Genomic DNA, 26,997 nt, shown 5'->3' on the forward strand with positions numbered 1-26,997 from the left:
TTTACTTTCCTGCAATGGACCTTTTTAATTTCTAAAACTGTTTCACTGTCTGTTATCTTTATAGTGTATTTGTAGGATTGTGGAAGATGTTTGATCTGTTGAGGATTTGGACTAGATTCTTGTTTATCCTGGACATCAATGAGCCTGCTAACCTTGGGGGTTTTCTGCTGCTAGCCCCTGCATCCCTGGGCTACAGACTGTGAAAATCAGCCAGCATTCCCAATCCGGATCACAACTCAGCCAGCCAGCATTCCCAATCCGGATCACAACTCAGCCAGCCAGCGTTCCCCAATCCGGATCACAACTCAGCCAGCCAGCATTCCCAATCCGGATCACAACTCAGCCAGCCAGCATTCCCCAATCCTGATCACAACTCAGCCAGCCAGCGTTCCCCAATCCTGATCACAACTCAGCCAGCCAGCGTTCCCCAATCCTGGTCACAACTCAACCAGCCAGCATTCCCAATCCTGGTCACAACTCAACCAGCCAGTGTTCCCCAATCCGGATCACAACTCAACCAGCCAGCGTTCCCCAATCCTGGTCACAACTCAGCCAGCCAGCGTTCCCCAATCCTGATAACTCAGCCAGCCAGCGTTCCCCAATCCTGATCACAACTCAGTGAAACCAACTCTAAAGCACATCTGAGTGCATGTTGATTGATGATAGGATTGGACTGTAATATGCAACCACCCTGCCCCAACATAAGTTCATTTCTATAGTGTCACTGTTAAGCTCACACATGGAGAATGGTGTATTGATGAGATACTAGAGGATTCCATTTTTTGAATGTAATGTGAGTCAGTACCTTTTAAAGAGAGAGGAGGTGGGACAATATTGCTGACTGCCACATTGATCTGGATGACCAAATGAATGCAATGGGCTGAATGGCTTTATTCATTCCTACAAGAGGAGACATTAAAACCAAGACCCTATCTGCCTTCGGGTAGATGTAAAAGAGCCCATAGTGCTATTCAAAGAGGAACAAGTGATTTCTCCACAGTAATAAAAACAAAGTGCTGGAAATACTCATCAGGTCTGGCAGCATCTGTGGAGAGAGAAGCAGAGTTAATGTTTCAGGTCTGTTACCGTTCACCAGAACTGGCAAAGATTAGAAAAGAATTAGGTTTTAAGCCAATGAGGGGGTGGGGGGGGGAGGTTGGTGGGGAAGAGAACAGGGAAGGTGTGTGATAGGGCAGAGGGCAGGAGACATTAAATAGCAAAGCTGTCATGGGATAAAGCCAAAGAGTGTGTTAATGTTTGTGGTGAAAGACAAAGCATTAGTCCAGAGAGAGTATTAATGGCAGAGTAATGAGCAACTCTGTCCTCATGAAAAAACAGACACATGGTTAAAAAATAAAATAAAAAAAAATAGAAAAATATTTTTAAAAAAGGTCAGTCATGCTCTGAAATTGTTGAACTCTATGTTCAGTCCTCGAGGCTGTAGCGTGCCTAATCGAAAGATCAGGTGCTACTCCTCGAGCTTGCGTTGATGTTCACTGGAACACTGTAGCAGGCCAAGGACAGAAATGTGAGCAGGGGGGTGTGTTGAAATGGCAAGCAACCAGAAGCTCGGGGTCATGCTTTCAGACTGAGCGGAGGCGTTCTACAAAGCTGCGGCCCAATCTGCATTCGATCTTCCCAATGTAGAGGCGACCACATTGTGAGCAGCGAATACAATATACTAAATTGAAAGAAGTACAAGTAAATCGCTGCTTTACCTGGAAGGAGTGTTTGGGGCTTGGATGGTGAGGAGAGAGGAGGTAAAAGGGCAAGTATTACACCTCCTGAAATTGCATGGGAAGGTGTCATGGGAAGGGAACAAGGTGTCAGGGGTGATGGAGGATTGGACCAGGGCGTCACAAAGGGAATGATCCCTTCGGAATGCTGACAGGGGAAGGGAGGGGAAGGGAAGATGTGTTTGGTGGTGGCATCACGCTGGAGGTGGTGGAAATGGTGGAGGATGATCCTTTGGATGTTGAGGCTGGTGGAAAATGAGGACAAGGGGAACCCTGTCGCAGTTCTGGGAGGAAGGGGAAGGGGTGAGGGCAGAAGTGTGGAGAGTAGGGCAGACACGGTTGAAGACCCTGTCAACCACAGTGGAGGGGAAATCTTTGGTTGAGGAAAAAGGAAGACATATCAGAAGTGCCGTTGTGGAAGGTTGCATCATCAGAGCAGATGCGTCGGAGACGGAGAAACTGGAAGAATCGGATGGAGTCCTTACAGGAAACTGTGTGCAGAGGTATATTCAAGGTAACCTTGGGAGTTGGTGGGCTTATAATGAATATTAGTAGACATTCCATCCCCAGAGATGGAGACCGAGAAGTTGAGGAAGGGAAGGGAAGTGTCGGAGATAGACTATGTAAAGGTGAGAGAAGGGTGGCATTGGAAGCAAAGTTGAAGAATTTTGCCATGGTGTCCCGGTCAAAATTTGTCCCTCAACCAATATCACTAAAACAGACGATTGGGCCATTGTCGCATTGCTATTTGTGGGACCTTGCTGTGTGCAAATTGGCTGCTGTATTTATTTGTATATATTGCAACAACAACCACACCTAAAAAAACAATGTGCTTCACTAGCTGTAAAGCATTTTGTGGCCTACTGAAGTCATGAAAGGCATTATATAAATGCAAGTCTTCTTACAGTTACAGTTGTTCAATACTGAAAACATTGTGTTTTCTATTACAATTCCACTGAAGATTTGTTGAAAAAATAAGTTAACTTTGACTTGCTAAACCAGCAAAACTGTGCAACGGTCATTGAACCTTTTGTTCCTTTTTTTTCTTTCAAAGCATATTTGTGTGATCAGTGAAAAAGGCAGACAGAAATATAAAGTCTGAAGACCCAACGGATTCACTCGCAATAACTTGAAGATTCTGGCAAGGAACGGATCACAGTAGATTCCTAAATGTCCTTGTCCTCACAATCAATCTATTTATATAGTCAGTAGGCAATGGAATGTGTGCAAAAGGCTCCATCTGAAAATGTACATAGCTGAAAATATGTTAGATTATGTTACTATTTTTGTATCATCCGATGGAAATGGCTTAAATTTTTATATTTGAAATGTGCTGCAAAGTTTTCTTTTTGCCCTCCTGGAAACATTGAGAGCAAAAAAATTATTTTTGTATTGAGATGTTTTGTTTATACATGAGAATGACCGAGACGAGGTCTCTGACGCGAATCTCCAGCATCTGTTCAGCTTTGTGTTTCATTCTGGGCAGTGTGAAAGTTGGAGAGGCACGCGGCTAATCTCCCAACATTGGCTTCAACAGGGCAACAGCACTGGTGGTGAGGCATGGCCGTGCCCTGTAGGGATGGGCAGTAGCTCTCTGTTTGCCGAGTTGCCAGTGCAGGGTTGAGAGAGGGGGTGTGCCCAGCGAGGGCCAGTTGATTCTTGTTGAGTCATGCCACCTTCTTTCTTAATCCAAGTTGGGTTAGCCTTCTGTTTATAAAAACCATAATTGAAAACAACAATCAGTGCTTCCACAGCTTGTATATGAAAGGGTGGGGGAGGGGCAGACTTCATATTTAAAAGTTAGACGTTTTAGGGGGTAAAATTGGTCGACACCAGTGGCGTGAAATGAGCTCATAGCGAATCCAATTTCCACCAACTTCAGTGGAGAAGAAAATCAGGGCTTGGTGTAAGACTGGCTGCTGATTCACCTGAGGCGGTTGTGCTCTCCTGGCACAGACCAATCACGATGTACAGCTTAGACATTTCTGGTCAGCCTATTTTGTAAATAAATTCAGGATTGTCCAGTTCGAAACCAGTAAGGTGGCAATCCTGTTCTCCCTCAGCACCATCTCACCACATGTTGCCCAATCCCAACGGCATGCGGTGCTGTGAATCATGGACATTCCTCGTGACCAAATCAAGGGTGACGTAGGTTGCTACCTTCCCCTCTTGGCAAGCCCCAATAGTGGAAGGGTGAAAATGGGTAGATTACATGGGTGGGGACAAGGTGAATACAAGAGAGCAGAACTTCCAGGAAACCATTTGGAATTTCTGCAGGAGTTCTTCAGCTCTTTTGCTGCCACCTGGCAGAAAGAGAGGAGCCATTTACACCATTTCTTCCACCAAAGTGATGGCAGGAAATTGAGAGAAACGAAACCCCACCCACAGCAATTCTACCCCATTCTATTTCTACCCAGCAGTCTAAATAGGCTTTCCTCAGTTTATGTGTCTTGGTTACCATGGCTCCTATTTAAAAGTAATGTTTGCTGAGTGTGTAAAATGCATCAGATATTCTGTGTACTGCATAGATTTGGGCTGTCTACTTCGCTTCCCGCCAGTACCAAGTTTTAATTGAGGTAACACAAGCAGAGGAGCTTGTATTGAGCTTGGCACTATAAGCATTGAAAGTAGGAACACGAGATAGAAATTCTGGTGCTGGGTACGCAGTGTGGTATAGATTTTTGATGATGCATTTGCCATTTCAAGGTCAGCCTAGGCTCATTGGCCATTATTGTATCCTTTAAATTTATTTGAATGTACAGATATGTATGCATCTGCAATAAAGTAATATGTCAAAAATAAAATTGGCTTAGGACAGAAAACAGCGAGTTGTAACAAATGCTTGTTTTTCAGACTGCAGGATGGTGGACAGTGGTGTTCCCCAAGGATCAGTGATGGGACCACTGCATTTCTTTGCTATTTATAAATGACTTAGATCTTGGAATAGAGAATGAGGATGATATAAACTGCCTGCAACAGGACATAGATAGGCTAGCAGAAAGGGCTGACAAGTGGCAGATGGAATTTCATACAAAAAAAGTAAGGTGCATTTTGGCAGAAGGAATAGGGTGAGGCAATATTGACTTAATGATGCATTTCTAAAAAGTGTACAGGAAAAGAGGGACCTGGAGGTGCATGTGCATAAATCTTTGAAGGTGGTAGGACATATTGAGAGAGTGGTTAGCAAGGCATATGGGATCTTGGCCTTCATAAAAAGAGGCATTGAGTATAAAAGTAGGGAAGTTATGCTGAACCCTTATAAAGCTCTGGTTAGGCCCCCAACTAGAGCATAGTGTCCAGTTCTGGTCACCACACTTCAGGAAGGATGTGAGGGTCCTTGAGAGGGTGCAGAGGAGATTTACCAGAATGGTTCCAGGGATGAGGGATTTTAGTTACAAGGTTAGGTTGGAAAAGCTAGATTTGTTCTCCTTGGAACAAAGGAGATTGAGGGGAGATTGGAATCGAGGTGTAACAAGATTATGACCGTTCCCATTAACTGATGCTACAAGGACTAGGGGACACAAATTGAAGGTTTTGGCCAAGCAATGCAGGGGGAATGTGAGGAAAAACTTTTTTATGCAACAAGTGGTAATGACCTGGAACTCACTGCCTAAAAGGGTGGTGGAAGTAGAGACAATCAATGATTTCAAAAGGACATTGGATGGGCACTTGAAGGAAATAAACTTGCAGGGTACGGGGATCGAGCGAGGGAGTGGGGCTGACTGGATTGCTCTGCGAAAAGCTGGCATAGATTATATAGGCCGAATAGCTTCCTTCTATGCCATAAATGACTCTGACAGGCTAAGTTCTATTGAGGATCTAACCTTACTGCCTACAAGGACCTTTAAGGATTTGGTGTATGCTGCCATCGGCAAAGCATCAACCTGCACTGGTTTGTGCACAAATACTAATCATTCTCCGTTATTAATAAAGCCACTGACTGACCTCCTGTGGCATTGCTCCTGGTCACTCTGATGGTGCAATGTGTTAGAATAACGCACTGCGCATGGTAAAAATAGTAACCTTAAGACCAAAAGGATCTAAACACCTTGAGGCCAATTGCATTTGATTGAGGGAAGTTGATGAATCAGCACATGTGCATAGCCAGCATAGACCAGCATGAAATTGACTGGTATTCTTTTTCTCTGAGGCCATTTTGGTATTCTCAAAATGCTTATTTATTTACACCAGTGGGTTTTCTGTGATACTGCGTATGATAGGTTGAAGAATTTTCTATTATATTTATCCCACTAATGGCGGGCTGTGCTTCAGTTCTCTAGATCCTAAGCTCTGCAATTCCCTCCCTAAACCTCTCCACCTTTCTACTGTCTTAGCTCCTTTAAGACACTCCATAAAATCTTAGGACAGGCAGCCAAAAGCTTGGTCAAACGTCTCCTCTGATACCTCGGTGTCAATTTTTAAAATATATCTGGTTACGCTCCTGTGAAACACCTTGGAACGTTTTACGATCTTAAAGGTACAATATAAATGCAAGTTATGACATCCATAGTAGCTTTTAAAAAGGAATTGGGTAAATATTAAAAGCGATAGAGAAAGGGCTGAGAAGTGGGACGAAATGGATTGTTTTTTGAGTGAGCAACACAGCAGTGAGGGGCCTCCTTCCTGTGCTATGGAATTGTTTGATTCTATAATAAATGACATCTTGGGGCAAGATAGCAAAGGACTTGACTGTACTTTTGTAATCCAGCAAGCCTTGGCATGAAGCAAGGGGGAAAATCGGCAAAAGAAAAAAACGAGGAGTGTGGAGGGTTTTACACGCCGTTTAGAAATCTGGAACTGAGCATAGCTGACCAAATTAAGTCTCTATTGAAAGATTTTTTTTTAAAGATCACGATGGTTTTCAACCAATGTGCTTTTGTAAGCTCTAACTTGTAAGACAATCCGTTGTAGGCTTCATTGTAAAATGATCAGTCCACATGGAAAAGTATTGCACACAACAACAACTTGCATTTATATAGCACCTTTAACGTAATAAAACATCCCAAGGTGCTTCACAGGAGCATTATCAGGAGGACAGAGAAGTAGAGAAGCTTGGGGAAGGAATTCTGGAGCCGAGGCAGCTAAATGCCCATCCCCCAATAAAAGATTTAGATAGAAATTAAAAGACATGGTGTAAGAGGAGGCGTGCAGAGAACTCAGATGGTTGTAAGTTAATGAAGGTTATTGAAGGAGGAAGGGATGAGACTATGGAGGGATTTGAAAACAAAGATGAGATATTGCTGGACTTTGAGCAATGTACCCTCTAATTTATTTTTGGAATGCAAGGGCAATTAAGTGAGTGGCCCCTTTCAATTTCTTTTGCGTGGTTGTGCACACACAATAAAGGGGCCAACATGTGCGCGGCCTACACGGGGATTTTCGTGTTGCTGCACAGCCATGCGGTTTAGAGGGAAGGCTGAGGGGGAACCGAAGTAGGTCAGCAAGAACTAAAGTAATGGGTAAATGGGACTTGGTGCGAGTTAGGATATGGGTAGCAGAGTTTTGGATGAGTTCAAATTTATGGAGGGTGGGAGGTTACCCGGGAGAATATTGAATAATCAAATCTGCAGGAAATAAAGGCATGAATGAGGGCTTCAGCAGAAGATAGGCTGAGGAAGGGACAGAGATTGGTGATGTTGCAGAGGTGGAAATAGGCGGTCCTCACGATGGTGTGGACGTATGGTCAGAAGCACAACTTGGGATCAAATAGGATGCTGACATTCTGGGTCAAGATGGTGTCATGGTCCTGTAGTTTTTTTTTTCGGAATATACAGTTTGCCTTTAAGGCTTGCAAGGGATCAGTATTGTTTTAAGAGCCGTCAAGCCTTAGGAGTTAAAAGAAGGTGCATTTTCGTTGCCTTAGAAACAGCCATTTGGAGACTGCGATTCAAAAGGTGCATTCTCTGTACCACGAAAACAGCCACTGGGAGTGAGCCTGATGTGATACATTTGTTACAATTCAGTTTGAACTGGCAGTTAGTAAAACAGTTTGAACACACAGACAGAAGACACAGACAGCTGTGGTGTCAGCACTGAAAAAGAGCTCTCAACCATTTAAACCAGGGCAGCGCAGTGGTTAGCACTGCAGCCTCACAGCTCCAGCGACCTGGGTTCAATTCTGGGTACTGCCTGTGTGGAGTTTGCAAGTTCTCCCTGTGTCTGCGTGGGTTTCCTCCGGGTGCTCCGGTTTCCTCCCACAAGCCAAAAGACTTGCAGGTTGGTAGGTAAATTGGCCATTATAAATTGCCCCTAGTATAGGTAGGTGGTAGGGAAATATAGGGACAGGTGGGGATGTTTGGTAGGAATATGGGATTAGTGTAGGATTAGTATAGATGGGTGGTTGATGGTCGGCACAGACCCAGTGGGCCGAAGGGCCTGTTTCAGTGCTGTATCTCTAAACTGAAGGAAATAGGAATTTTGTCTATTTAATTATTATCTCTTGAAATTCTAAAAAGTCAAGCCAAGACACAGATTTAAATTGAAGTAATTTAAACTGAAGAAAGGGAAATTAGACTGTGACAATCTTTTATCCCTCAAAAACTCTAAAGTCAGATTAATTCTGTTGCAAGTGTTTGCAAGTTGTTAATTGTTGAAATTCGCTGGACTTCGCACAACATTCTGCGAGGACTTTGAACAACATTCTTCAGCGACTTTGAACAGCATTGGACTGTAAATTTGCAAGGACTCTAATTTTTTTCTATTTTAAATGTTGTTTATATCTTCATAGTGTTTAAGAATTTAGTTCTTCTAATTAAAGAATTAATTTGTTGATTTAAAGACACTTGGTTTGGTTAGCCTCATTCGGGGGTTAATAGATGGTACAATTTGGAAAGTTTTTAAATGATCTGTGGAGCGACGGGATTGAATTATCAGTGCGTTTCTCCCACCACTATCAGAATCATATATTTTCATTGGGGGCTTTGACAGGAGCGGTCCGTCGTAACATATTTATTGGGGACTCGTCCAGGATTTGAATAATGTATTAATTGGGGCTCACTCAAGATTTGAATCACATATTGGGTTTCTGGATTTGAATTGTATCTTAATTGGGGGCTCACTCACAGTTGAATCATATTTAATCTGGTGGCTCGCGTCTGGGATCAGAATCAGACCAATCTGGAGGGCTCACATTTGGAATCATAGTAATTACTCGTCTCTGGGATAACATATTTAAATTGGGGTCTTGTGTTTGGCATCAGATTAATTGCTCTCGAGTCCAGGATCTTATCAATTGGAAACTTGATTGTTGGGATTTAAATCTGACACCAATTACAAAGAAATTAAAATAACCAGGTCTCTTGTATAATAAGGTACAATCTATTATGGCATTAGTGGTTGTAGCAGAGGTTTTGAGAAAGAATGTTTCCCTGAGTGACTTGATAATTTTAACTAAGAACAAATTGAAAGAATTGGCAGTGAAATTGGGGTTGGAATTGAAATCAGGTGACAAAAAAGCAGAGATAATTGATATAATAGCTGAACATCTGGAATTGATAGAAGATGATGGTGATAATACAGATGAGGGGCAATACGAGGAACAAGAAAGAGAAAATGAAAGACATAAAGGTCGAACAATGAACAGTACAACAAAGGAACAGGCCATTCGGCCCTCCAAGCCTGCGCCGATCTTGATGCCTGTCTAAACTAAAAACTTTTGCACTTCCGGGGACCGTATCCCTCTATTCCCATTCTATTCATGTATTTGTCAAGATGCCTCTTAAACGTTGCTATTGTACCTGCTTCCACCACCTCCCCCGGCAGCAAGTTCCAGGCACTAACTGTGTAAAGAACTTGCCTCGCACATCCCCTCTAAACTTTGCCCTTCGCACCTTAAACCTATGTCCCCTCGTAACTGACTCTTCCACCCTGGGAAAAAGCTTCTGACTATCCACTCTGTCCATGCCACTCATAACTTTGTAAACCTCTATCATGTCGCCCCTCCACCTCCGTCGTTCCAGTGAAAACAATCCGAGTTTATCCAACCTTTCTTCATAGCTAATGCCCTCCAGACCAGGTAACATCCTGGTAAACCTCTTCTGTGCCCTCTCCAAAGCCTCCACATCCTTCTGATAGTGTGGCGATCAGAATTGCACGCAATATTTTAAGTGTAGCCTAACTAAGGTTCTGTACAGCTGCAGCATAACTTGCCAATTTTTATACTCTATGCCCCGACCGATGAAGGCAAGCATGCCGTATGCCTTCTTGACTACCTTATCCACCTGCGTTGCCACTTTCAGTGACCTGTGGACCTGTACGCCCAGATCTCTCTGCCTGTCAATACTCCTAAGGGTTCTGCCATTTACTGTATACTTCCCACCTGTATTAGATCTTTCAAAATGCATTACCTCACATTCGTCCGGATTAAACTCCATCTGCCATTTCTCCGTCCAAGTCTCCAACCGATCTATATCCTGCTGTATCATCTGACAATCCTCATCATTATCCGCAACTCCACCAACCTTTGTGTCGTCCGCAAACTTATTAATCAGACCAGCTACATTTTCCTCCAAATCATTTATATATAATACAAACAGCAAAGATCCCAGCACTGATCCCTGTGGAACACCACTAGTCACAGCCCTCCATTCAGAAAAGCACCCTTCCACTGCTACCCTCTGTCTTCTATGACTGAACCAGTTCTGTATCCATCTTGCCAGCTCACCTCTGATCCCGTGTGACTTCAGCTTTTGTACCAGTCTGCCATGAGGGACCTTGTCAAAGGCTTTACTGAAGTCCATATAGACAACATCCACTGCCCTTCCTTCATCAATCATCTTTGTCACTTCCTCAAAAAACTCAATCAAGTTAGTGAGACATGACCTCCCCTTCACAAAACCATGCTGCCTCTCGCGAATAAGTTCATTTGTTTCCAAATGGGAGTAAATCCTGTTCCGAAGAATCCTCTCTAATAATTTCCCTACCACTGACATAAGGCTCACCGGCCTATAATTTCCTGGATTATCCTTGCTACACTTCTTAAACAAAGGAACAACATTGGCTATTCTCCAGTCCTCTGGGACCTCACCTGTAGCCAATATAAAGATTTCTGTCAAGGCCTCAGCAATTTCTGGTAGTAAGTCGAAGACTGATGCAGTGGAATTGGCTAGGTTTCAGTTAGAAATGAAAAAACTGGAGCTTCAGCAGGAAAAAGAAACAAAAAAACTTGAGGCAGGAAAAGAATTAAGAAAACTTGAATTGGAGGAAAGGGAGAAAGAGAGAGCATTTCGGAGAGAGAGTGAAAGAGAAGAGAGGGAATTTAAGCTAAAAGAGATGGAACTAAGACAAAGGGGTAGTCTTAAATCCAGGGAAAATTCGGGTCATGAAGAATCTGAGTTTAGATATCAGGACCCAGCAAGAAGTTGTTTTAATTTATACAGGCTCTTCCTAAGTTTGAGGAAAGGGACATAGAGGCATTTTTCATATCTTTTGAAAAATTAGCCAAACAGATGAAATGGCCAAAAGAAAGCTGGACATTGCTCATGCAGGGCAGGCTGGTAGGCAGAGCTCATGAAGCTCATGCCATGCTTTCTGAAGAGGCTTCTGCAGATTATGAGATGTCAAAAAAGGCTATTCTCTCTGCATATGAGTTGGTCCCTGAAGCTTACTGTCAGAAGTTTAGGAACTTGCGGAGATTGACTGGGCAGACGTAGTTAGAATTTGAGCGGGTGAAGCAAATGAATTTTTACGGGCATTAAAGATAGAAACCACGTATGAGAACCTTCGAGAATTGATTCTCTTAGAAGAGTTTAAAAACTCCATTCCTTCAGCAGTGAGACTCATATAAATAACCTGAAAGTTTTGAAAGCTAGGCAAGCAGCAGAGATTGCTAATTATTTTGAGCTTGTGAATAAGCCAACCTATTTTGTCCGTCACCCCCATAAACCCGAGAAGGATAGAAAGTGGGAGAGTGAAAGGAAGGCAAGTAGCCGGGGACAAGGAGGAACAGCTGGGAATGCCCCAGGATCACCTCCTCAGGTCAGAAAGGAAGGTGCTGAAGGTAGAAGTGAGGTTCACAAGTGTTATCATTGCAACAAAACGGGTCATCTTCGTTCACAGTGCTGGAAATTGTGTGATAAACCCATAGGGCTTGTTGGGGTACGCAAAGTTAGTGCAGAGGAAAAGACTCTGACTGAAAGTATAGCAGACCAGGCTGTAGCTTTAACGACAGCTGTGAATGTGAAACCAGATACTAAGATTAAGAGGAGTGTAGAGGTTAAGAATAAACTACCTGAGAGTTATAATGATTTTTTGTCAAAGGGACAGTAACTCCGTATCCTGTAAGTGAGGCAGGAAAACCTAACATTATACTCAAGGATACAGGAGCAACCCAAACACTCTTGCTCAGGAAAGATATGAGGTTTCCACCAGAGAGCGCCTTGAACGCTAAAGTTTTAGTAAATGGAATTGGCTGAGTGTGTATACCCTACAGAATATGCCTAGAGAGTGACTCAATATCTGGGATAGTAACTGTAGGTGTTGTCCACAGTTTACCAGTAAAGGGAGTTGATCTACACCTAGGAAATGATTTGGCTGGATCAAAAATATCTGTTTCTCCTATGGTTACAGAGGAACCAAGTGAAATTAAGGAAATGGAGCAATTACAGGAGCAAGTTCCGAGAATATTTCCTGCGTGTGTTGTTACCCGAGCAATGGCTAAACAGGACCCATTGTCAGAGGTAAAAGGGGCACCACAAATAAATAGTCGGGCATCTGAAACCTTTGGGGATTTAGATAATCAAAATGAGATGTTTAACAGATCGTCTATCATTGCAGCACAGCAAGCTGATCCAGAGATCTACCAAATATCACAGACGGCTCTGTCAGAAGCTGAGCTGAAAGGCTATTCTATGGAAAATGGGGTTTTGAGGAGGAAATGGAGACCGCCTCATAGACCTGCCGACAAAAACTGGACAGTTGTTGAACAGATAGTGGTACCACCTAAATATCGCCAAGGATTATTAAGGATAGCACACGACATTCCTTTTTCAGGACATAGGGGAATTCGGAAGATCAAATCACACGTAAGCAAGCATTATTACTGTCCAGGTCTTACAAAGGATGTGAAACAATTTTGTAGGGCATGTCACACCTGTCAAACGGTGGGAAAACCACAACCTACCATAAAACCAGGAATGAGGTATTCGTGTTGTTACCATCACAGGGAGAATCATTAAAAGCACGGTTCAGTGGCCCACATAGAGTGATAAAAAGAGTGGGTAAGGTAGATTACTTGATTGACACCCCTGATGGCCGGATGAAGAACCGGTTGTGTCACATTAATTTGCTCAAATCATATTACCACAGGGAAGAGGATAAGCCAGTACAGGTATGTCAGGTAATTGGGACTGTGGAGAAGGAAAAGGATAGTGAGGATGAGGCAGAAGCAGGCTTAGGAAATTCTCAGATTGAACCTCCAACTATCCAATCAGCGAACGCAGATGGCTAGGAAAATTAAACAATAGGTTTTTACACTTAGAGGCAAAACAGCGTGAAGTCCTAACCAGGGTTTTCACAATGTTTCAAAAAGTTTGTAGGGATAAGCCAGGATGTACAACCTTAGCCACACATGATGTGGGTATAGGGGAAGCCATTCCTTTAAAACGACATCCTTGTCGCTTAGGTCCAGACAGACAGGCCCAAGTGGAAGCAGAGGTACAATGCATGCTGAAGGGCAGCTTAGATGAAGCTAGACAGGACAGCTGGAATTCACAGATGATCTTGATGACTAAACCTGGTGGGACGGCAAAAACTTGCATAGACTCTAGAAAAGTCACTGTGGAAAGGAAGGCAGACTCCTAGCCAAATTTTCATTTACAGGACTGTCTGGACAGAGTGGGCAACACAATGTGTCTTAAAGAGACAGATGTGTTGGAGGGATACTGTCAAATTCCTTTGACACCCCAGGCTAAGAAAAAATCAGCTTCTGTTACACCGGACAGGGTTTTCCAGTGTCAAGTGATGCCACATAGGTTAAGGGGTACTCGAGAAACTTCTCAGAGAATAGTGAACCCAGTAGTGGTCAGTGCTCCTAGCTGTGCAGCTCACCTGGCTGAGGTAATGGACAATAGGGACACTTGGAAGGAAAACCCGAAACAATTGGAAGACTATGCTTGTAAATTTGAAACAGTTAATTGGAACAACCTTTTGAAAATTTCAAGCCGAAATGTTCTGGTGGAACTTGTTGCTGTAATCTAAACATTTTTTTTTTAGAAATGCCTATATCTGTAAATGCATGGAAAAAAATGTGCTAGCGTTTTTTTCAATTTTTTTTACCATTGTAATGAAACGCATTTCAGGAATGGTGTTTCATTCCGCTAAGGGTGGAGGTGTCATAGTCCTGTAGTTTTTTTTGGGAATGTGTGGTTTGCCTTTAAGGCTTGCAAGGGATCAGTATTGCTTTAAGAGCCGGTAAGCCTTAGGAGTTATAGGAAGGTGCATTTTCGTTGCCTTAGAAACAGCCATTTGCAGACTGCGATTCAAAGGGTGCATTCTTGATACCATGGAAACAGCCACTGGGAGTGAGCCTGATGTGATACATTTGTTACAATTCAGTTTGAACTGGCAGTTAGTAAGACAGTTTGAACACACAGACAGAAGACACAGACAGCTGTGGTGTCAGCACTGAAAAAGAGCTCTCAACCATTTAAACTGAAGGAAATAGGAATTTTGTCTGTTTAATTATTATCTCTTGAAATTCTAAAAAGTCAAGTCAAGCCAAGACACAGATCTCTGGTAATTTAAACTGAAGAAGGAGAAGTTAGACTGTGACAATCTTTTATCCCTCAAAAACTCTAAAGTCATATTGATTCTGTTGAAAGTGTTTGCAAGTTGTTAGTTGTTGAAATTTGCTGGACTTCGAACAACATTCTGCGAGGACTTCAAACAACATTGGACTGTAAAATTTGCAAGGACTCTAATTTTTTTCTATTTTAAATATTGTTTATAGCTTCATAGTGTTTAAGAATTTAGTTCTTCTAATTAAAGGATTAATTTGTTGATTTAAAGACACCTGGTTTGGTTAGCTTCATTCAGGGGTTAATAGATGGTACAATTTGGAAAGTTTTTAAATGATATGTTAGGCGATCTGTGGAGCGATGGGTTTGAATTATCAGTGTGTCTCTCCCACCACAATCAGAATTGTATATTCTGATTGGGGGCTTTGACAGGAGCAGTTGGTCGTAACAATGGCTACAAATGTTTGAGATTTGGCTTTTGCACTAATGTGCTGGGCTCTATCATCATTGAGAATGGTGATGTTTGTGGAACCTCCTTCTCCTGATAGTTGTTTAATTGTCCACAATTCATGGTTAGATGTGGCAGGAGTGCAAAGCTTCATTGTGGGATTTCTTTGCTCTGTCTATCACATGCTGCTTCTGCTCTTTGGCATGCATGTATTCCTGTGTTGTAACTTCACCAGGTTGGCTCCATATTTTTAGGTATTGTTGTGCCTAACACGCACTTACTCTTAAAGAATCCACGGAATCCGATTGGTGAAAGGTATATCAATATTTTATTCACACACTAAATCATCAAGTACAAGCTCTCACTACTTGTACAGTATCAAAACTCATCAAAGTACAAGGTCTCACTACTTGTACAGTATACTACCGGTCAAGAAACGAGGTGATCAGTCTCGGACTTGCGGCTGCTCTTTAGTTCTCTGAGCCCCTGGCTCAGGGTATCTTCTCGAGTGTTCTTCCCAGGGGTTCTCGTACCCTCCTCAGTTTCAGTCAGGGGTTAAATCTTGTTTCTAAGACCCACCCCTCTTACTTACTCATAGGGGGTCTGGTATAATGACATAATGATAATTCCTTATTTGGCTCAGTGAGAACCTGTTCAAAACTTCACAGTTTCCCATTGTCTATTATGAGTTTAATCATATCTGGCGTCCATGATGACTCCCTTTATCTGCTACTTGCAAGGACTGTATCTGGGATCCTCAACATTTTTGCTATACTATCTACAATTCCTCGGCCATCTGTGTGCTGTGCCCGTTTATACTCATCCCGCTTCAACACACTGTTCATTGTTGTGTTACTGGCCCCTTTGTTTTAATTAAGTTCTTATGTGTTTTACTATGTGTTTTTACTAGGTCTACAGTATGTCTGCTGCTGCTCCTGACGCTCTTTTATACCCCTCATTGAACCAGTGTTGATCAGCTGGCTTGATGGTAATGGTAGAGGGAGGGATAGAGGTGGGCCATGAGGTTATAGACTAGTGGAAAATGATTTTGCTGCTGCTGATGACCCACAGCTTCTCATGGATGCCCAGATTGGAGCGGCTAGATCTGTTCTGAATCTATCCCGTTTAGTACAGTGGTAATGCCACACCAATGATGGAGGGTGTCCTCAGTGTGAAGAAGGGACTTTGACTCCGCAAGGAATGTGCAGTGGGCACCCCTACCAATACTGTCATGGACAGATGCATCTATGATAGGTAGATTGGTGAGAGGGAGGACAAGTAGATTTTTCCCTTGTGTTGGTTCTTTTACCACCTGCTGCAGGCACAGTCTAGCAGCTATGTCTTCAGTACTCGGCCAGTAGGGGTGCTACTGAGCTGTTCTAGGCGATGGATATTGAAGTCCTCCACATTCTGCACTCTTGCTGCCCTCAGTGCTTTTTCCAATATGGAGGAATATTTATTCATCAGCTGAGTGAGGGCGGTAGGTGGTAATCAGCAGGTTTCCTTCTGATGTTTGACCTGATGCTATGAGACTTCATGGGATCCAAAGTCGATGTTGAGGACTCCTGGGACACTTCCTCCTGACTGTATGTGCCGCCGCCTCTGGTAAGATGGTGATGGAGGAGTCTGGACATTGGCTGTAAGGTATGATTCGATGGGTATGACTATATCACATTGGTGCTTGACTAATCTACGGCACAACACTCCCAATTTTGGCACAAGTCCCTGAAACATTAGTGAGGAGGACCTTGCAGGATTGACTGTCAAACTCCCTTCTTGTCTATTTTCTAGCCTTTGTTTCCTCTGCCTTCCAAACACGCTTACTAATTTTCTGCCTTCCATTTCCAACTTTTCTTCTCTCCATTCTGAATCTACAGTCAGGTTTCCATCCCCCATCAAAGTTAGTTTAAACCCTTCCGCACACCACTAGCAAAACCCTCTGCTAGGTTATTGGTCCCGGTCCTGTTGAGGTGCAACCCATCTGGCTTGTACAGGTCCCACCTCCCCCAGAAGCGATCCCAATGCCTCAGGAATCTAAAGCCCTCCCTCCTGCACCATCTCTTCAACCACATATTCATCAGCTCTATCTTCCTATTTATGTACTCACGAGCACATGGCACTGGGAGTAATCCGTAGGGCGGCACAGTGGCGCAGTGGTTAGCACCGCAGCCTCACAGCTCCAGGGACCCGGGTTCGATTCCGGGTACTGCCTGTGCGAAGTTTGCAAGTTCTCCCTGTGTCTGCGTGGGTTTTCTCCGGGTGCTCCGGTTTCCTCCCACAAGCCAAAAGACTTGCAGGTTGATAGGTAAATTGGCCATTATAAATTGTCACTAGTATAGGTAGGTCGTAGGGAAATATAGGGACAGGTGGGGATGTTTGGTAGGAATATGGGATTAGTGTAGGATTAGTATAAATGGGTGGTTGATGTTCGGCACAGACTCGGTGGGCCAAAGGGCCTGTTTCAGTGCTGTATCTCTAATCTAATCTAATTACTACCTTTGAGATTCTGCTTATCAATCTCTCTCCTAGCTCCCTAAACTTTGCCTTCAGGAACTCATCCCTCATTCTGCCTATGTCATTGGTGCCGATATGGACCACGACCTCTGGCTTTTCCCCTTTGCCCTCAGAATGTCCTACAGCAGTTGAGTGACATCCTTGGCCCTGGAACCAGGGAGGCAACATATCATTCTGGAGTCATGACTGTGGCCGCAGAAGCGGCTGTCTGTTCCCCTCACTATCAAATCCACGACCACTATTGCTTTTTCACTTTTCTTCCTCCACCACTGTACAGCTGAGCCACCCACAGTGCCATGGACTTGGGTCTGCCTGCACTCCCCAGAGGAACCATCACTAACACTAGCATTCAGAGAGCATTCAGAAGTGAGTTGGAGAGCGAGATGCACTCATGGGATCCCTGTCCTTCTGGTGGTCACTCATTCCCTCACTGCCTGCACATTTTTAAGCTGTGGGGTGACCACTGCCATAAACTTGCTATCCACTCACAGATGCTCCATAGTGGCTCTAGCCGATGCCCAAGCTCTGAAACCAGGAGCTCGAGCTGGAAACACTTCCTGAACAAGTGGCCACAAGAAGCACCAGGATTTCCCACATGGCACAGGATGGGCATTCCACAGGGCTGGAGTGCCCTGTCACACATTTACTTTCTAAACTATTTTCTGGAAACACTTACCATCTACTCACCGATCAGTTCCTTCCCTGGTTGGGACATCACGATAGTTGTTTGGCAGATGTTGCTTTTGTTGTCAAAGATTTCGCTGGAGGCTCTCTCCCTGGCTTTAACTCTTTGCTCACTGTGCTGGGTCTCCACCCAGGTCAGCCAGTGGACATTTTCGTAGTGGTTTGATACAACTCAGTGGCCCATTTCAGACGGCAGTTAAGAGTCAGGCAGATTGCTGTGGGACTGGAGTGAAGTATAGGCCAGACCAGGTAAGAATGGCAGATTTACTTCCCTAAAGGGCATGAGTGAACCAGATGGGTTTTTATGATGATCCAGTAGGTTCATAGTCACCAGACACGGATACTAACTTTTTATTTAATTGAATTGAAATTCATCAGCTGGTGTGAAGGGAATTTGAACTCATATCTCTAGATGATTAGTCCAGGGCTCTGTATTTGTCATCCAGCGACATTACCACTATGCCACCATTCCCTCTATTTCTCGTCTCACTCTATACCTCTATCTCTCTTTTTCTCCCTTTGTCTCTCTCCTTTTGTCTTCCTCTCTCTCCCTCTGTCTCTCCCTGTCTCCATCTCCCCCTCTCTCCCTCTGTCTGTCTCTCTCTCTCCACCCTCTATCTCTCTTCCTCTGTCCCATCTCCCTGACTCTCCCCCCCCCCCCTCTATCTCCTCCCCTTTATCTCTCTCCCCACCTTCTCTATCTCTCTCTATTTCTCCCTCTCTCCGCCTGGTGGCGCCCGGGAGCAGCTCCGTTCTCGGTGACCTCACTCTCCTGCGCCCGCGGGCTGTGAGGTCAGAAAGCTGCGCCGAGCGGATGGATTCCGCCTCCTGGCTGCGGGCGCTGGGTCGCGGCGCGGTGAGTCAGGCTGCCGCTCCGCCATGGGCCCGGGGGATTCGGGCCTGGAAACCCGGAGGCCGGCAGCAGCCGAGATCCCAGGCCGAGGGTCTCTGCCCCCGGGGAGGGAGGCTGTGCTGGGGTTCGGCCATAAACCCCCACCTCCGGGCTGTCAGCTCGGCTGGAGCCTGCTGCACAATTGCCCAGCTGGGGAGGGGGGATGAGGGTGAATGGGTGGAGGAGGGAGGTGGGGTGAGCAGAAAGGATGGGGAACGGGTAGGGATGAAGTTTGGGGATGAGGAGCAGTGGTGGTAGTAGGGGTGGAGAAGAGAGGAAGGGTGGGTGGGTGGGAGTGAGGAGGGGGAATGGAGGGCTGTCTATGAAGAGAGGAGGAAGAGGGGTTTCCTGCTGCAACTCGCTCTCAGTAGAGCAGCTGCTGCCTTTAGGAGAGGAGAGAATCAGACTGAGGGAGCAGGACAGCGCCTGGAACTATTGGTCTTCATCGAGTGATCTGCAATTCTCCTGCTCTGCTTTTTGCAGCTGGTTACTGTACAAACAAAAACTGTCTAATTCTGACTTTAAGGATACTGTGGTGTGATTGCATAGAGTGCAGTTTGCTTGAAGTTTTGTCTCTTAAAGTGATTCAGACATGAGAAATTGATTAGAATGCAGTATTGTAATCCCTCTCTAGGTAATGTCATTGTCCTTGCCTCAACTCATCTGCTGAAACCCTTATCCATGCTTTTGTTACCTCCAGACTTGACCAATGCTCGCTCTCTTGGTCAGCCTCCCATCTTCCAACCTCCATAAACTTAAAGCTCAGCCAATTCTCTGCTGTCTGTGTCCAAACTCTCTCAAAGTTTGCATCATCTCTGAGCACATTGACCTACATTCGCAACTCTGGCAACGCCTCCGTTTTAAAATTCTCATCCACATGTTTAACACTCTCCATGGCCTCACCCCTCCCTATTTCTGTAGCTTGCTCCAGCTCCAGTTGTGTTTAAGATAATTAATGGAGTCAATAGGATAGATCAAATTTTTCCTGTGTTGTGGAAATCCAGGACAAAGAGGCTTAATCTTAAAATTAGAGCTAGGCTGTTTAGGGGTGATGTCAGGAAACGCTTCTTCACACAGATTTCTCTCCCCTCAAGAAGCTGTTGAGGCTGGGATTAACTGAAAATTTCAAAACAGATTGGTAGATTTTTGTTTAGGTGAAGATATCGAGGAACACAGCGAAGATAGGAAAATAAAGTGGAGATACAGATCAACCATGCACTAATTAAATGGTGGAACAGTATCAAGGGGCTGAATGGCTTACCCTTGTTCCTAATGTTTCTAAATCATCATTGTATCGGTGGGTGTACTTGGAATCTCTGAATTGGCTGTTTGTTTTTCACCCCTAGACACGCTCACTCTCAATTACGATAAGAAGAGCCTTGTCAGCACAGACCAATGGCGAGGTCCGTATCGCAAACATTTTAAAAAATAAATTCCCTCATGCTTCAGCAGTTAAAGTTGTGGATATATCAGGCAAGTACAGAAAACTTCTATGTCGTGCACAAACCTTTAGGAAGTGAACAAAGGTTTGGAGAAGGGGTGGTGATGCTTTTATCTAAAATAAGGTTAAAAAGCATAGAAGGGAAGGTGACTTTGCAAATAGTGCTGGCTGTAGCTGATGATTTGCATGCTTCTGACCAGTTTCAGAGCCACTCTGGAAGTGACCCCATAATGGGCTGGTGCCAACATCTCCTGTACTTGTCCAGTAGATAGTCCAGCAGATCAAGACTGGGATGAGGCTTTGATCCCCATTCTCTGCACAGTCAGTTAGCTGATCTCTACTATGATACTAAATTGAGCTCAGTCCCTGTGGAGGGATGGAGAACATTTCAGGGAGCTTCCTCCCAATCCAGTAAACCCGATTGGAAATTGCAAGTGTGTGGGCATGGGGTGAGGGTAGGATCAGGCTCATGTGTATATCCACTGTCTCCTCAATACTCTGTCAGCACTCTTCAAGCCTGTATGCAGATAATCAACATCCTGGGGGTTACCATTGACCAGAAACTGAACTAGAGTAACCATATAAATACCGTGACCTCAAGAGCAGGTCAGAGGCTAGGAATCCTGCGGCAAGTAACTCACCTCCTGACTTCCCAAAGCCTGTCCACCATCTACAAGGCACAAGTCAGGAGTGTGATGGAATACTCTCCACTTGCCTGGATGGGTGCAGCTCCAACAACACTCAAGAAGCTTGACACCATCCAGGACAAAGCAGCCCGCTTGATTGATTGTGGATAGGGTTCCATTCACTCCCTCCACTACAGACGCACAGTGCCATCTACAAGATGCACTGCAGCAACACACCAAGGCTACTTAGACAGCAAATTCCAAACCTGCGACCTCTACCACCTAGAAGAACAAGGGCAGCAGATGTATGGGAACACCACCACCTGCAAGTTCTCCAAGGCACGCACCATCTTGACTTGGAACTATATCGCCATTCCTTCACTGTTGCTGGGTCAAAATCCTGGATCTCCCTTTCTAACAGCACTGTGGGTGTACCTACCTCACATGGACTGCAGAAGTTCAAGAAGGCAGCTCACCACCGCCTTCTCGAGGGCAATTAGGGATGGGCAATAAATGCTGGCCTAGCCAGCGACGCCCACATCCAATGAATAAAAACAAGGACACCTTGAGTGAGATACTGGAGGGCTCGCTGTTCACTTGGAAACGTAATAGAGCTGCAGTTGGGCTTTAGAGGAGCATTGGAGGAGACTGGCATGGAGAATGTGGCTACTGTTTAGTTTTTTTGTGGGGTGTGAGGAGAAAGGGTTCTTGCGTCAGGGAGTGAATTTCACTTCTGGAACAATCACTAGGAGTGACACTTTGGATAAATGTGAATACAGACTGCTGGGACCTGCAGAGGAACAATCAAGTCTGAATGGTTTACACTTGTTTCCTACAGTAATTCACAGAGCAGTCTTTACATTGGGAACCTGTTAAAATAGGGGAAAGTGACGATTGAAAGCAGCATTTCCAATGCGGGATGGAACTACTGCAAACTGTGATCTCACTGGGGTTGGACTGTACTTTTTAAAATTTATTCCCAGTGTCACTCCTGCCTCAACATCAATGACCGTACCAAGTAAATGCTTGTAACATCATCACCAGTTTTTCCTGCAAGCAAGAATTAACCACTTGCTTAGGAGCAGAGTGATATAACCATTTCCTAACCAAACTGTAGACATTCAGTAGCAGAAAGTACCTGGACTGTACACTCGTGAGCAGTGTTCACAGTTTCAACGACCTTGATTCTGGGATGGTCTCGGAGGCACACAAGCAGCCCGTCCCTGTACGTCTGTCAGATGTTTTTTTGTAGGTCAGAACTGTTCTGCTAATGCATTGTAGTTGGAGAATCAGCAGGGCAGTACTTTGAGAAAGACTGACAAACATCTCCATGTGTCATTGGAGATTTTGTATTCTTCCCCCCACTCCGTGCTTTTTTCCACCAGTTTTCTCCAGTGAATCACCTCAAATCATGGTGTTCTGGTTGCGATGCCAAGACACCTACTGTAACTGGCTGTCACTAGCAGCACTTGGCTCCATTTTGACTTCTGTGGGTATGTTAAATACTCAGCCCATGGACACAGGCCAAGCGATTGTTGCACTGCAGCAACAGACCAAGCTTCTTTGGCGGCACCTTACAAACCCATAACCTGTCCCATCTAGAAGAACAAGGGCAGCAAGTACACCACCTCCAAGTGCCCCCTCCAAGTCACACACCACCCAATATGTTGCTGGGTCAAAATCCTGGGACTCCCTCCCGAACAGCTTTTTGGGTGTACCTTCACAACACCGACTGCAGCGGTTCAAGAAGGTGACTCACCACCGCCTTCTCAAGGGCAATTAAGCGATGGACAATAATTGCTGGATTTGCCAGCGATGCCCACATCCCGAGAATGACCTATTTAAAAATGTGCAGGCTTGTGTATCAAGTGAGCATTCAAGGCACCCACAGTCCCACTGTATTACTGATTAAATTCAATTATAAAAAGGGATTAGGCTTTGCTTAAAATTGTTCAGTTCTCTTCATTAAGCCCACTGTGGTGATCCACAAATCAGTGAGCTGCCAGTTATATTGCTCAGAGGTTAGACAACCACGAAGTGCTTTCTCTCCCACAGGAGGTTGCGGGGCCATGTATGAAGTCCATGTTGAATCTGTCGAGTTTAAAGGAAAACGAGTGGTCCAACAACACCAGATGATCAATCAGGTATTAGTGCCTTCAGGTTAGCGCTTTGCATTTCTCTGTGGATGGGGGAAATAACATGGGCCGAGAAGCGGATGGGCGCGAGGTCCCAATGTTATTTCGAGTTAAAACTGAAAGCAGCATTAGTTTCCAAATCAACCTAAATCCATTGGAAGAACGACACTCACCTCACGGGGCATGCAAAGTATCCTGACTTTCCAAATACACACAAGCAATTTTTATAAACATTTACTTGTGTCTCACCTCTACTGAGAACAGCACTCAATGCAGAGTACCATGGCAGTGCTGCTAGCCAATCTTATCAGCACCTTAATCTCGAGTTCTTTTACTGCCCTGCCATATAAACAGGAGGGAGTCCACCTTCTCATCTGTTGCTTCACAGAATGGGTAGGGGGTCAGCTCGTCTTCAGGGCTTTGCATTGAAGAATCAGTGCCCTCTGCATGTCATTGTTTCTGTCCTGTTTAATGGTGCCTTTATGTGCAAGCTTGCTTTTGTTTCCTTCTGTTATTTCAAAACTGAATCTTTATAAGCATTGAAGTGGCTGAAAAATGTGCCAAGTTGTCAGGCTATTAATTTTATTGATGTAATCAGTCTTCTGTGGTGCACAAGATCAGTGAAGACCCTAGTGTATTAAGTCTTGATTAGCTAGTGGTGTCAGCTGTGGTTCATTGGGGAGCGCAATTGCCTCCTGAGTTCAAATCCACTCCAGAATCTTCAGCACATAATCCAGCTGAAACTCCAGTGCAGCACTGAGGGAGTGCTGCACTGTCAGAGATGCTGTCTTTCAGATGAGACGTTAAACTGAGGCTCGTCTGCATTCGGTGGATGTAAACAATCCCAGTATTTCGAAGAAGAGCAGGGGAGTTATCCCTGGCCTCCTAGTTAGTATTTATCCCTCAACCAACATAACTAAGAACAGATTAGCTGGTTATTATCACATTGATTGTGGGACCCTGTTGTACAAAATTTGGCTGCTGTGTTTCCTACATTACCACAGTGACTACACTTCTGAAATACTTAATTGGTCGTAAAGTGCTTTGGGATGTTCTGAGATAGTGAGAGGTGCAATATAATTGCAAGTCTTTTTGTGTCATCCTCAAGTGAAGCACAGCTACTGGAGGCCAGGGGACAAGTGGATTACAGCACGCAGACATTATTTTGTGTCCATTTTAAAGTTCTTTTCATATTTTTATATTCCCATATTAAGCACTGGTGAAAGTGGAGACAATCAATGATTTCAAAAGGAAATTGGCAGGGCACTTGAAGGAAATAAACTTGCATGGTTACAGGGATCGAGCAGGAGAGTGGGACTGACTGGATTGCTCCATGGAGAGCTGGCATAGACCCGATGTGTCGAATGGCGGCCTCCTATGCTGTAAATGACTCTGACTTGTCACATAAGGCGGCACAGTGGCGCAGTGGTTAGCACCGCAGCCTCACAGCTCCAGCGACCCGGGTTCAATTCTGGGTACTGCCTGTGTGGAGTTTGCAAGTTCTCCCTGTGACCACGTGGGTTTCCGTTGAGTGCTCCGGTTTCCTCCCACATGCCAAAGACTTGCAGGTTGATAGGTTAATTGGCCATTACAAATTGCCCCTAGTATAGGTAGGTGGTAGGGGAATATAGGGACAGGTGGGGATATGGGATTAGTGTAGGATTAGTATAAATGGGTGGTTGATGGTCGGCACAGACTCGGTGGGCCGAAGAGCCTGTTTCAGTGCTGTATCTCTAAACTAAACTAAATAATTGCAGCTTCTTGGCAGTGGCGGGAGTGCAGAGCTTCCACTGGTGGGGAGGTTGTCATTATATCCTGTTCAGTTTGCAGCAACGATTATTACTTATAGGAATTGTAAAAATTGATAGAGAATGCGTGCAGGTATTAGATTTTTATCACATTATTGATGTTGCAAGATTCCCAGGAGGCTTCTTCATAAAGGGCAAGTTTTATTCACTTAGATTGTAATCAGTTTGAGAAACGAGGCCCTGTTCTCTCTGATCATGGTGCTATTTTGAAGATAGTTCTCCCTGGTGTCTTGGCCAATATTTATCCCTCGACCTATCAAAAACAGACTATCTGGTAATTATCACAAAGCTGATTGTGGGAGCTGTCTATATGTAAATTGGCTGTCTCGTTTCCTACATTACAACAGTGACGACATTTCAAAGATACTTCATTGGCTGTAAAGCGCTTTGCGGCATCTTGAGATTGTGAAAGATGCTTCATAAATGCAAGTTCTCTTTTTCTTTCTGATTACAGGCATTAAAAGATGAAATCCAAGCCATGCATGGACTGAGGATATTTACTACTGTTCCAAAGTAGCCAGAGGAATGTGACACGAGAAGATTGTCTGTAGAATGAAGCAGACAATGGACTAACAAACACTTGAGATATGCAGCAAATGCACAACAGGGACAAGGAGGAAACCTTGTGGCGGGCCAGGAAAATCTTCCTTGCTGTTGAATATTCCAGGCTTACGTCAATGTATTGCTCTTTCGTCCTTGACCTTGAATGCTGTTCAAGAAATGCTCAGGATTATGTTATTGAATAATTCCAGATCTATTAAAGTAGCCTTTAAACAAAGTATTGAGAGAGAGAATGAAGTCTTTGTGGTAAGACAGTCATGTTCTTTGTACTGCATACAAAATAATTCAAGTCAAGAGGACTTGGAAGTGCTGGCAGGAGAATCAGTATCTGAAAAGGGAAAACGCAGGTTAATGTTTTAGGTGCAGCTTCTTCACGAGAATTAAAAAGTGTGGGAGTGGAGGGGTGGGGAGGAGAAGTGAGGGTTAGCTTTATAGAACTGGCTTAAACAAATTGCGTTCGCATGTCTTGGAAAAGGCAGTTGACTCGTATCGCACAGAGGTGGTTAACGAGTTTAATGTTCCACAGACTGTTAAACCCATTAACAGGAGCCAGCATTTATAACTTATCTTTTAGTTGTTTGCAATCCCTGCATCCTGTGTTTCTATCAAAGGAGGTGGTTTACCTCCCAGTGCTGACCTCAGAGCTTACCCTGGCTTCTCTCTTTTCAGACGCTTTTGGATTGCTGGCAGGAATTACAGTAATTGCTGTTCTTTTCAGGATTGTTGTCACTGTGGTTGACTTCTATTTCAGCAAGATATGTTGGCTGCAACACTGAGGTGTACACTGCCCACTTTCATCACAAGGAAGGTGGTGCTGCAAGGAAATGAACCTCAATGGACTGCTGGCCATCCTTTAAGTATTAGCAGAGGCTGAGGAGTAGGTCATCTGCCCTCTTGTGACATATGAGGATGGGATAGCTTTTTCAACTATTGCCATGACCTGTTTCCACGGCCTCCATTACTGCAGGCACATAACTGACCACACGGCGTGGAGAGCAGTCGGAGTCACTGCTGGAGAGCAGAGGCCAGAATTAGAAAATAGTCTTAGTTTCTTACTTGTTTAGAGATTCAATTTTATAGGTGGCTGCGGCAGTCCTTAATTAGTGTTATCACTAATCATTATTCTGTTAAATGCCAATCTCTGTGTTCCGCAAATGATGTGGAGTTTCTGTTCCTTTAGGACCGGGATTAAAATGTGCACGCTCATATTTTTTAAAAAAATTACTGATACTGGTATTACTTTAAAGTCTATAGTGTTGAAACATTTGAAAGCAGGAGGTAACTGTAGAAGTCATTCTGTACCAGGCAAATCCCACAAGCAGCAGTGAGGTGAATGTCCAGTTTGTCTGTTTCTTGGTTGAGGAAGTGGAGCTGGTTCGGACACCCTGCTTTAAAGATTGCCACATGGTCATTTAATA

General features: G+C 44.3%; 1 protein-coding gene across 3 annotated transcripts in view; it reads left to right on the forward strand.

Moving 5' to 3' along the window:
- The window catches only part of LOC137378723 (hypoxanthine-guanine phosphoribosyltransferase-like), an 86,814-nt gene extending 61,018 nt beyond the window's left edge, over window positions 1–25,796 (forward strand). Inside the window, exons 9-11 of one of the 3 annotated variants that reach the window (XM_068049083.1) lie at window positions 20,355–20,481; window positions 23,131–23,219; window positions 25,473–25,796. In XM_068049083.1, the coding sequence (XP_067905184.1) occupies window positions 20,355–20,481; window positions 23,131–23,219; window positions 25,473–25,535 (279 nt within the window). In that variant the 3' untranslated portion in view covers window positions 25,536–25,796. Of the gene's footprint in view, window positions 1–2,790; window positions 5,869–20,354; window positions 20,482–23,130; window positions 23,220–25,472 lie in introns of those variants that run through there. The other 2 variants (XM_068049081.1, XM_068049082.1) reach the window with 2 other exon arrangements.
- Window positions 25,797–26,997: the final 1,201 nt, after the last annotated feature.

This window comes from Heterodontus francisci, chromosome 17, assembly GCF_036365525.1.
Source record: "Heterodontus francisci isolate sHetFra1 chromosome 17, sHetFra1.hap1, whole genome shotgun sequence".
Taxonomy (NCBI): domain Eukaryota; kingdom Metazoa; phylum Chordata; class Chondrichthyes; order Heterodontiformes; family Heterodontidae; genus Heterodontus; species Heterodontus francisci.